At 37.8% G+C, this 12,824-nt stretch overlaps 1 protein-coding gene across 24 annotated transcripts in view; it reads right to left on the reverse strand.

The window, feature by feature from the left end:
- The window catches only part of CLIP-190 (Cytoplasmic linker protein 190), a 46,548-nt gene that overhangs the window by 9,401 nt on the left and 24,323 nt on the right, over positions 1-12,824 (reverse strand). For 5 of the 24 annotated variants that reach the window (XM_089730243.1, XM_089730244.1, XM_089730245.1 and 2 more), the window contains 7 exons: positions 9,720-9,782; positions 9,444-9,518; positions 7,667-7,819; positions 7,353-7,589; positions 7,072-7,261; positions 6,780-6,999; positions 4,092-4,148 (listed from right to left, as the gene is read on the reverse strand). In XM_089730243.1, coding sequence (XP_089586369.1) covers positions 4,092-4,148; positions 6,780-6,999; positions 7,072-7,261; positions 7,353-7,589; positions 7,667-7,819; positions 9,444-9,518; positions 9,720-9,782 — 995 coding nt within the window. Of the gene's footprint in view, positions 1-4,091; positions 4,149-6,779; positions 7,000-7,071; positions 7,262-7,352; positions 7,590-7,666; positions 7,820-8,581; positions 8,672-9,443; positions 9,519-9,719; positions 9,783-10,135; positions 10,376-12,824 lie in introns of those variants that run through there. The other 19 variants (XM_089730237.1, XM_089730238.1, XM_089730236.1 and 16 more) reach the window with 13 other exon arrangements.

Below are 12,824 nucleotides of genomic sequence, written 5' to 3' on the forward strand. Positions count from 1 at the left end.
TATTTCACATTTAAGCGAAATCAAGAATAGTTTTAAGCAATCATATTAAACTTAAATTGCGCCGAAATAAATATGAGCACACATTGCCGACCCGTATGATAAAATCGTTCTATTAGCAAATACCGCGACGGAAGTAGCTAACAGGATAATTCCATAGTTGCCATGGTTGTTAAAGGGCATAATTTATCAACTTATGCTGATTAGCTATGGGTAATTGGATTGGCTTGACATGTCCTTTTAGGAAAGAGGTTCAAAAAGTCTTCATCAGTATGCAAACCCGATCCATTAACGGTGCTTTTAGGCACCACAAGTACCGGTCGAACCCGTCGCTTGCGACGAAGGGCTCCACGAGCGAATTAACCCATAACACAGCCCACTGAGTTTCTCGCCAGATCTTCTCAGTAGATCGCGTTTCCGATCCGGTGGTAGATTCTGCGAAGCACTGCTCTTGCTAGAGTCAGTGTTGGCAACACTTCGGTTTGAGCTCCGTGAGCTCACATACAAACGTTAGGGTGAAGCTGAAATAGTCTCTCAAGGCTATCAGCATAGGTATGAAAAAAAAAGTATGCAACTTATGTTGAGCGACTTGGCTGCGACGATGGTCATTCGAAAACAATAAAAAGAAACTTTCATAACAGACATAACAGCACTGCAATGTTTAAATATTGAACGAAACTAATTTGTATCTATTTTTTTTATCAACTAGTATAACAATTTTTTTTCGAGGTTTAACTTAACCTGTAAATCTATTACTTAAAACCGAGGTCGCAGTGTTACCACAATAATAATAACAAACCTAGTTTTTGCCCAAAAATGTTGCGTTATTAAAATTTAGCTGATGCACGTGTACAGACTACTTAAAACAAAAATTTGTATGCACTTGAAAATGAATATTTCGCTTACTCCCTATTAAAATGAATACATTTCCCAAAGGCGTTAGCAGAGGCCATTAGAAAATGAGTTAGCGTTTTGAACGCGATGGTCCCCAGTGACTTTAACCATGAATATTTATAGATTTCTTCGACCCAAACACGATAATGGGAGTGAAACGGCGCCTCCAGTTACTGCATTGCGCTTCGATATCCAGCACGGGTCCTGTTACGAACGTGCAACGTTGCACACGATGGGCACACATGATAATATCTGTGTGGTTAGTGCGAGTTTTTTAACTTCTCGATCGCGTAAAATTTAACTCAAATTCGTATGAAGTTGGAACAGCTTTCCTTTGAGTTAACTTTCACGCGATCGAAAAGTTAAAATACTCGCACTAAGCACACTAAACTACGAGTGTGCTTCATCACGCGTTATGTCTTCATTGACACAGTTCGGTATATATGGCGACGACCTACGATTAAAGACTTTCCCACCGTTAAAACAGGTGATACGAATCTGTGCGGGTTCACACGCGCACTATCGACGAATTAACTGAAACTCTCACTCTATATAAATTTAAACAGTGGGTATTTCAAACTGGCGTTTTCATCATCTATTTTGATCTCACTATCTGACCATAAAAGTAGTTAGCGATCATTATAAGTATAATATATTTTCAGTGTTATGTACTTATTAATGTACATTTCTTAACACTGAAATTTTATATTTAACTTTTTTACATAACAGTGAACGTACTACGTATTTTCTTCAATTAGTCATCAAAAAGGGTATTACTATATTTGAACGCAGATTTACTGTAGCGTAGGTATCCCGATATGAACCTATTCTCCGTATCCTAATCACGCAGGAGCCAGTCACTGTTGAAGCCTTAGACACGTCCTTACGGATCTATCAAATTCAATAACCGTTGCATTAGACTTTATTTACATTAGATTGCCGTTAGCTCTAACACTATGAGCAGGCTTAGGACTCCGATAACCGTACTGGTCGAACCCGACAAAGAATTCAAGGTGCAACCTAACCTAAATATCAGCCCGCTGAGTTTCACGCCGGATCTTCTCGGCGGGTCGCGATTCCGATCCGGTAGAAGATTAATTCGCGAAGCAACTACTCTTGAGTTGTTAGGTCTCCTTCGGAGGCACTCGGGTAGCTGTTACCAAATCCCACCCCTCCTGGCTGAGCCCTTGCTCGTCCACTTGTCCTAGTGAAACTGGAAAGGCCTCCGGGACACCAGTAGGTAAACCCTCAAACATAAAAAAATGAACCTATAGTATCTCCCGGCCGCGCGTAGCTGAAATAGCCCCTTAGGCTACCAGTGAATAGGTACGTAATATAAATAAATATATATCCTCGGACAAAACACTACGGTTTTTTATTTTTTTCGAACTTTAAAAGTTCTAGGCTCAGTCGTCTGTTGATCTTCCGAAGCTGAAATTATGGCACATTGATTCTCTCTTGAGACGAAAATTAAGGCGTTGTGATTGCTTAAATTTTAAATATCGCCCCACACCTCAAAATTACAATTCTGCATATCACTAAAGGCTGTTTTTACAAGCAACTGTTTTTTTTTAAATATTTAAGCCTACCACCAATTAGATCTGCATTTGTGTACGCAATTATATTGTGATTTATTTATTTCAGCTTAGCATTATAACAAATTAATTTTGAGGCCATTACTTCTACGTAATTCAAGTATATTTTAGGTCGGCCTTCGGCGCGGTCAGGGACAGATAAGGATCACGCCGAGACAAGGTTGTTTCGAGTCAAACTTTTCACCCAAGCTTCATATAATCTATAAATGCGTCATAAATTATGCTTTACAAGAAGATTGAAGTAATCCTAGTTCCTATATAATAAAATTGATTTGAATCTTCACGAACGGCGATTGCCATTTAAAAACGATAGGTATATGTTTATTTTTGTTTTTTATTATACTTTAACCTTCTTGTTACTTTACCATACGACGCTCAAGCAAAAATACAGCGTTTTATATGTGCAATAAAACAACACGTCTAGTCCTTAATGCTTTATTATCAAATAACGAATTAAAAAGGAAAGGAATAATAAACACGCAATACAAGATATTTTATTCTCTTATTGAAAAATATTATATATTGTTAACGTATAATATTTTAGCCACTAAATTAATTCTAAGTTATCCTAGTCGTAGATATATTAATTTAACGTCAGAATATTAATAACTTATTTTAAATCAAAGAAAGGAATGCACTAAAGGCCCTATATTTAGTGAATATCATGATTACTTACAGGCACTGGTAAATATTAAATTAGTATTAAGTATAAAATAAAACTCGTAAAATTAATTTCAAAATAGTTAAAAAAAAACAATTTTGATCTTTTAAATGTAAAATCTATCACAGTTTCTTCAATGATCAAAAATTTTGCAGCATTTTCGTTCTGAATGTACATAATCTTTATTAACAGCTAATTTTATATCGGTGTATTGTCGGTACATTGTCAATATTTGTACTCTGCTTTGTGCTTTAATTATAGTACACAGTCTGTATAGTCGACACGGTTTATACATTATGTTAGATTTTAGTTTGTAAGTAAATTTCAAAAATCGAAAACAGAGCAAAAAACCTCATACAATTCCCGTTAATGGAACGAGAATTAAAAAAAAAAAAACGTAACATTCGCTTAATATAAAGAAATTCCCTCGATCGGACAAGGCATAGATTCCATCTTGCGCCAAGCGTGTGCTAAACTTCAGAACACGTATTGTGACATACCAAAAGCACTCAGTTATTTTTTTTTTGTATTAATATCAACACAATATCGAAAGAAATCCATTTACTCGTGTTCTGAGATCTAAAACAATTTATCAATATTTAACTAACATTTCGTTTATCGGTATCGAATCAATAAAGAAAACAGATATGTACTAATAATACTTTTAAGTGAATACTTAAATTTTAATACGAATATGTACCTAACATTGTCGACGATACTAACAGCCAAGGTCATGAGAACGATTCGTGACAAAACATTTGTACATTATACACCTAAACAGCAGTTTCGTTTTTATTACATTCGAAATTGACTTTTACGAGTTACTTTTGGCACGTAACAATACGGCACGCTTAAATGGAGCGCGTCTTTTATTGGTTTTGAGGCATAGCACACGGAAGACTGCGATCGGAGTCCTACCGAGCCGCGATCGTAGGGTACCGTACCTGGAGGGCGTTCTTAGCCGAGACCGGGGTGGACGAAGCACGCGGGCCGCCGACGCGCTGCAACGTGACGTTAGTGACAGTGCGAACAAAAAACACTCTACAAACAACACGCGTTAAGTTTTAAATAGATAGGCACTATGGTGTATTTTTGCGGGACTGCTTCAAACTATATCTTTGCAAACTGTTTGATATTTTTTTTGTAGCTGCTTCAAAAACAACACGCGTTAACTTTTAAATAGATAGCATTATGGTGTATTTTTGCGGGACTGCTTCAAACTATATTTCTTGCAAACTGTTTGAATTTATTTTTTTGTATTTGCTTCAATAACAACACGCGTTAATCTAGATAGCACGATGTTGTATTTTGTTTGATTGATTCAAATTAAAAATAATATCGACATTATATTGGCATTAGGTATTGCTTTTATTGTTTTTTTATTCAAACAAAAGCTTTTCTTTCATAAACGATAATTGTTAATTTAAAATAGTAGCGATGTTCTGTTATTACGCTGCGCTAACATCGTTGAATCATTTATATGAATTTTTAATCATGTAGTCGCCAAAATGACATCATTATGCTATAATAAAAATAGCCACAAATTTTAATGATATTAAGAATTCGACTGACGGACTGCGTATAATTCGTAGAACACGAATACACCATTTAGCGTAATCATAATAAAACGATAGTTGATGTGCCTCAAGACATGAACTTCCGTTTCAGCATATACGAAGCTTAATAACAGAAAAAAATAATACAAATATATTATTATAATACATAAAATAAATTTGACGGTTTTTTTAAAAATGTCAAATTATAAAAACTAGATGAAATTATAAATGAGATGAAGCAATTACTAGGATAGAAACTATTCAGGAACACGAAGTCAAATATATTCAGACTAAAATTTGTTATTTTGTACCGAAAAAGGTACAATACTGTTAGATGAAATGTGGCGGTCTGCGCAAAAGTGACTTAAACCACAATTTTTTATATTCGTGCTTATATAATATATTGCAATTTATTTAAAACATTATAAATTTTCAAAGCAAAACCGGCCTATTCCTATTTTGATCCCTAGATAACAGATGGCTTTGTAAACATTATTTTGCGCGTATTGTTTTTGCCTACGAAGCAGTGTAAAAGTAAATTCGAACCTCATTATCTTCATACTATGGTAAGAGTAGGCCACTTCTGCGCTGACGGCCTCAAATATAATAAATTGTTGACAAAATAAATGTGTGTCTTTTCTATATTCTACAAAATATATGCTGTCGGTTATGGGTAAAAGCTTGTCGATAAAACATAATGATTTAATAAACAAGCAATTAGATTATTGGACAAGAATCGTGTAAGAATTATCATTTAAGGTGAAGGGGACATTTGTGAATATGACGTGTATGTGTAGACTACGTATAAATCGTATATGCATAAGGAAATTCCGATGAAAGTAAAGAAACTAATTGCGTATTCAATGATATATAACGTTTATATGAGATTGTTAGTCGACTCAGATCAAACCTGTGTTAGTTGACATTAAAACCAATAACGTCAGTTCTAATCAGGATATACCTTAAAATAATATCACAGACGAAAAAAAATATCAGTGTATATATAATAACAATGCAGTCTTTTATATTCGAATAAAAAATGGAGAAGGAAGCAAAATAAAAGCTGAGGAGAACGATGAGATGATGAATCATTCTAAAAAAACAAATATGTACGTACACGATTCACTATCAAATGAAACTAAGTTTTACTGAAACAATTGCAATATTACAATAATATAGTAATAGGGAATCGTGAACGGGATAAAACAAATAAAATTATAAATAAAACACAAGGGCCAAACCAAGGGGTGCCAGCTACAGACAAATAAATAAAACTCAAACTTCAAACTCATGCAAACCGATAAGCTTTCTACGGAACCAAGCCATTGCTTATGCATGTCACGATTTAGAATATATAGAAACAAGAGAAAAAATTGAGATTCTTTGAACGGATAGGTTATATTATTTAAAGAAGCCAATCTATATAATTCACGAACCAATGAATATCAGATAGATTGACTCATGTCATTTCACTGTCAAAATTTATTAAGAACGTGAAAATAGGAAATGCATTCATATATACACAACGTAGGGGTAAGTAAATTGAAATGGTGACACACAAGAGAAATGGTAGCTCTTCCCGAAGCCAGAAAAGTGAGTGCGCGACGACGGCATCTCGACGAACACGTCGGTCTGTGCGGCGACCCCGCGGCTGGCCCTCGTCACGGCGGCCGGCCTCCCTCCCCACCGCACTACCTCACCGCCCCCGCCCCGCAACCCGCACCGCACGCTACCACTCCCGCTGCTGCCGCTGGACAAGCTGCGGCGTGACTGCTCCGAGCTCCGCGTCTCGAAACTCAACATGCTCTCTGAGCAACGCCAGGACTTCGGCAGAGTTTCGCTCATCCAGCGACGAGGCGTTATCTCTTTACATTTAGGACTCGATTTAAATATTATGTCGTAATAGACGCGAGGCTGCGGTAGAGCGATAATTGCGCAGCGGTCATGCTCGACCTGCTTGACGAGCAGAGTTTTGTCGAGGAGACTTGGCGCGCTTCGATGTGGGCGGGTGCGGGCCGAGGGGGGAGAAGAGCGTGGGGAGCGAGGTTCGGCCGAACGTGCCCGGGGCTAGCCTACCTGAGCGCCAAGCGACGTCACCCCGAGTCTCACCCCCACACGAGACGATGCAATAGAGGTGCCGAGAGACGTGAGCGAATCGCGCGAGTTGGAACGTCGTAACGGAGTCGCTCGTCCGTTGCTGTGGATAGCGCAAGCACCCGGCTTGCGGTTGGATGGAGATCTCGATACTTTGGATATCGGAGCGAATAAACCAAAACGTGGTGCACAGTCGAAATATCTGAAAGAGTTTTATAAATTTTTCTCATACACTTAAAGTTGTAATCAGGTATTTAAATGTGTGTTATTTTACCTCTTTCCGTCTACAGAGCCATCGTTTTTACCGAGGGGATCATCAAGTTCGACACCTGCCCAAATGCCCGGCGCGAAATCTGTAGGACCTACGAAACGCAAAATACCAGCTTTGCTTCCGCGGCTGCTTGATACAATAACACGATCACCCGTTCGAATATCTCCATTAGTCGTTGTGGAAATTGAAGCATCTACAACCATTCATAAATGTATTTAATTATACAGAGTTGCCAATTAGTGGGTCATTATGAAACATTCAACAGATTATGTGGATATACTCACTCATCTTACTGCTGACAATACTGCGAATACTTCCATTTGGCGAGAGGGTCCGCTTGGGACGAGCCGCGCCGGAAGGAGGTCGTTCGAACACGCTCCCCGCATCCGACACGGGCGATGCATCGTGCGGTGTGTGTATAGCGAAGGGAACTCTAGTGAGCCGAGTCAATCGAGAAAACACACCTCGTTTCTCTGGACATTGAAAATAACGTACGCCTGCCACTGATCCATCGTTTTTACCTAAAAAACAAGTTTTACGACAAAAGGATTACGACAAATTGGCTTTGTTAGATAAACAAAGAAAACGGTGTAATTACCAATTGGCTCGTCGAGTACTATCCCAGCCCACTCTCCGGGAGCAAACTGCGTTTCTCCGATATAAGCGATTTGTCCAGGCTTCGTACCGCCTACCCAAACACGTTCACCAATAATGAAGCTATCAGTGTCCTCTGTCAATATCACGCTGTGGTCTGCAATTTTAAATCACATAGTTATCAATAGAGTTATTATTCCAAACTGTCTATTAAAATTTCCGTGTTCATTTAAAATAAATTGTAAAGATTCTAATTTTTTCTTTCTTACAAACAGTAAATCATCTCCCATTGGATCGAAACGAATAAGAAATCGCATTAATGAGAACGGAAATTTATTAGCAGTTTCAATATGCATTGAGCCGTCACGTTTCCTATTCTCTATGCACACAAGTCGCGTGCTGGCGTCATGAATACCGTTGCCTGCAAGTGCAACGGACATCGGGTAGCCTATTTGCAATCCCGTTTTGCATATCTTTGCATTGCATCAGATATACGGACTTTCACTTCATTCAACAAACTGCATTTGACTTCCGAGATGCAAACTGAAATTGTAAACGATAAAACAATAATGCATGCCTTCAACCAGTGCGCAGCTACAATCAAAAAGCATTGTATTTAGCATACCAAACGAACAACACAAGATTGGTGATTTTTTGGTGTTTCGTGATTTAGATGCAAAAACAAAGTCATTTTTCCAATAACAATACAAAACATTTTACCAATAATACAAAATATAGGTTATACCAATTATGCTAATGCTTTACTTTCTTGAAGACATATCTAATGTTCTTTATTGAAAAAGATAAAATTCAACTAATTTATAGATAGCTGTGATGAATCATTACGATAAAAATCATGATATGTTACGATGTTCTTGGAAAAATTGATTTTTGCAGCAAAGTCATCATTGCAAGTTACCTGAAGACCTTCGTAGTCCAGCCTCGCTGAGACGACGCGCGTGTTTCTCCCAAAGAGCATCCATCGAAGTAGCGCTGAACGTACTGCTGGCTGTGACCACACATAAGCGACACAAACACACACATTAGCCACTAATTAGCAACGATACACTCCTTCTATTTAATATGATACGCAGTAAACAAAGACTGCGGTAGGGGCTTTTAAATGTTTTAGTAGTTTCACATATTGATTTCCTCGATTATAATTATTAATAAAAGTTACTTTTATTATCGGTCCGATACATGCACGATGGATGCACGCCAGTATTATTAAAAAATTTAGTTTGTAAGAAATTATCTTTTAGCTCGTACTACTAGTTAAAAAACCAGAGAACCCGACTTCCTGTTGCACACGATTAACGAGCAAGGCGAACATTAATACGTTTTCTTGTTCAGAAAAAACATGTCTTACACCCGACATAATGGAGCAAAAACCATTACAAATATGATTCGATTCAAAGACAATGCAGTTAATTGATCGTAGGCGAACGCCTCTAGACAGTTGACACGCAATCTTTACATTCGTTGCGGCGTTGCTGGCATTATGGACACCCGTGTACAACTCGGATCTTGATGTCATTAGAAAAAATATTTTTGTAGTATAATCGTTAATACAAAAACATCGAGATGGTTTAGTAAATAAGATATTTATTGTTTATAATTTTTTTGTTACATTCAACGATAAAAACAAAGTCTATTTTATTATTATATTATAGATTATTGTTGCTAATTATAGTAGCTTATTAATCCATCACCTTTCCTCAGGGAACGTTCCACCACCTATGGTCATTTACATTCTTCATGCACTGTCTCAATGTACTTACTGGATGCTTTGCGATATGTACGAGGTTTATCCGGTAGACTGCTACTGACCTCGTCTTCTTCGGCTTCTATCAAATCTGCTCCATAAGATCCAAGATGAAAAGAGTGAAATATGTGAGTTCTTTTTTTTTAAAGGTTTTATTGTACTGAGTGATCTAAAAGTTTGTAATGAGGTGCATGATATAGATGCAAAAAGCGGTATCGTGCTTGCTTGTAGCTTAACATTCACAGTAAAGAAGATACAATTGCGTATACAAGAGACAAAAATTCAAGCTTACCTGATAGGTGTTTTCTAGATAGGTCGTCACTAAGCTTCCTCAGCGTGTCCGTCGAGCTGCCGTCTACGACAACAAAAACAAAACACGTAAAGCAAAAAATAACGAAAAAACATGCCAACAAAAAAATCAACAGAGATGATGCGGTGGTGTGTTGATACAGATGGCGATCTCTTCGATTTACATGAAAATACGCAATTACATACATCGAATGAAATGAATTTCGCGTTACACATGTATTCTTAAATTTTGCAATCATTATTGTGACAGAGCCGACAAAATTAATCCACAATATCATAGAATTAGAACAACGTATTCACATTTAAATGGAGCACGAAAAACAAGTTATGATTCAAGTTTAAAAATAGTAAACGAGATATGTAAACAAACAAAAAAATGCAAATAAAAAAAAAACTTACGCGAGCCTAAAACGGATGTTACAAATGAGAGTAAAGAAATTGGCCTCAGCGAACAAGCTAAACGAGTTTTAACGTTTCGCTACCATTTACGAGAGATTCGCGTTGTAATTATGCAATCGAAGTTTATCGAAGTGATGCGACAACTGACAAGACGTGCGGAGGCTGCCGGCCGTTTGTAGCGTATGCCCTGTCCAGCAATGATCGTCGAATAGTTTATTAATCATCTATGAGTGTGACAACTACGCAGCACCACACTCGACCTTGTCGGCACGCGTGGGTTCGTACATCATAATTTAAGCACTGAATTCATCGTGAAATCTCTATGCATTTAAAAAATATTTCATGGATATAGTATTATTGGAACCATTCTGTCATCACCATTTTAAAACTGCGTTATATTCATTTATCTATTTCTTTTTATCTTAAATGGGGTCGACCCCGTGCGGTGCCGCGTTCTGACCCACGTCAAAGTTACGATACTAGGTTTTTCGCGGTCAGTGCTTCGCGAGGACACAACACGGTCTTTATGGAGACGGAACGCGGCTAGTCCTGGTAGGCGATGTTCGACTTTTGCTATTCCACCATATCGTGAGAGAGAGAGCTTCTCTATCAGTACCAATTCGTCGCAGTCCATTGGGACGTTAAGAGAGTTTACGCACAGCCCGGTTCTCTCCGATCGCAGAGGTCGAGGCGCCGCGGTGCTCTACACAGTCTAGCGCATCGTAGAGTTCCAAATAAAGAACGATCGGTTCGCGGAGCATCACGTATTGACCCAGCAAGCCTTTCCAGGGGTCGCTATTATTTTTTTTGTCCGCGCAAGCAGACGGGTATACCCGTGACAGAGAAGCTGAGAAGGGCGCGTTTGGGATGGTATGGACATGTGATGAGACGAAATGAAAATGAGGTTGGTAAGAAAATGTTAACTATGAATGTGGAAGGATATAGAGGAAGAGGTAGACCTAAGAAGAAATTGATGGATTGCGTGAAAGACGATATGGGTAAGAGGGTAGTGAGCGAAGAAATGGTATATGATAGAAGAGTATGGAAGGAGAAAACATGTTGCGCCGACCTCAGGTAGCTGGGAGAAGGGCAGGATAATGATGATGAGGCAGACGGGCATACAGCCCACCAGATGGTAAGTGGTTACCGTCGCTCATGGACGTCAGCAACGCCAAGCCGCTGCCTACCCTATTCCGGAATATCAGCAGCAACCGCCCATTGTTACTATTATAGTTGTTTTATAAATTAAATGTGATATATATTTAGTTTACTTAATTATATATGTATATAGTTTCAGAACAAGATTAAAAATCATTTAAAAAAATCTAATTTCAAAAGAAATCATTTTAAAATAACGGTGTAACAATTCCTCGTCTTTGATTTTTGTTTCAGTACGCGGAAATGTCATTTTGAAACTTTTGTATATATTATAACGTCTTCAAAAAGTTTAGAACGTTCGCTTGACAATATTAACATAAGCGGTATGTATTTTTTCGTCATTGTCGGTCAAATGACGGACTTCTATTGTAATGTTAAAGAGACATTTGTTATACTTATTGAATAGGGCACGTGTATGCATGCTACAACAAAATGTCCGAGAATAGAGTGACAGTTACAAATAGCTGTTATAAACAATCCAATATCTGTAATGCATCAGTAATAAACATGAAACTTAAAGAATACATAATATACGTGATAACCTTAGTTGATATCTTTGTGAAGTTTTAAATTTGGGCACAATAAATCGTGTTCTCTTTGAATTGCTTTAACATAATAGAGTCGAAATCGACGCATCATACTTACACGTTATCTACAAAATGATGTAAATGCTAGGTAGGTTAATATGACAAAAAAAAACATTACATGCTGTCGAAAAATATTTGTTCATTTTATTAACGCTCGAAAGAAACTCGTCAGCGAACCATGAACGAAGAGTATTTAATGACATTCGTTTTTTTTTTTTTGTGGTCAAGTTCAAGAACTCAAATTGAAGATACTTGGAGATTTTTATTTTTGTTGCTTAGATGGGGGTGGACGAGCTCACAGCTCACCTGGTGTTAAGTGGTTACTGGAGCCCATAGACATCTACAACGTAAATGCGCCACCCACCTTGAGATATAAGTTCTTAAGTGTCAAGTATAGTTACAACGGCTGCCTCACCCTTCAAACCGAAACGCATTAGGGTGGTGGTACCTACCCTTGCGGACTCACAAGAGGTCCTACCATCGGTAACCAGATATTTGATATAATATAAACAAGACAATGAAAAAAAGGATTTTGGAACGGATACTATTTCGTATTATTTGATGATGAAATATCCCGCTTTCCCTATATGTTTAGCGTACCTTAATTTTTCAATTAAGGGCAATTTTGGAGCGGCTCTGTTAACTTACACTAATAATGCGTTCAGCACATGTTGCAATGCAGATGCAATTCTCGATGGCAATTACATAGTTTAGCTAATAGCACACGAACGGAGCCGACAATGTTAACCGATTTTACACTAATCAGACGAGAATCATTTTATTATTACACCGTGAAGTTTCGAAATATTTCCTGAATATTCTCCGTACGTGTAATCGATTGGATCAACACTTTCTCGTAACGCAATATATTAATTAGAATCGTCACGCATCGCTTGTTCAGCATTCGCCGGAATTGGTCGAGATTATGAAATGGCACGACCCAT

This window comes from Bombyx mandarina, chromosome 10, assembly GCF_030267445.1.
Source record: "Bombyx mandarina strain Sakado chromosome 10, ASM3026744v2".
In the NCBI taxonomy this organism is placed as follows: Eukaryota; Metazoa; Arthropoda; class Insecta; order Lepidoptera; family Bombycidae; genus Bombyx; species Bombyx mandarina.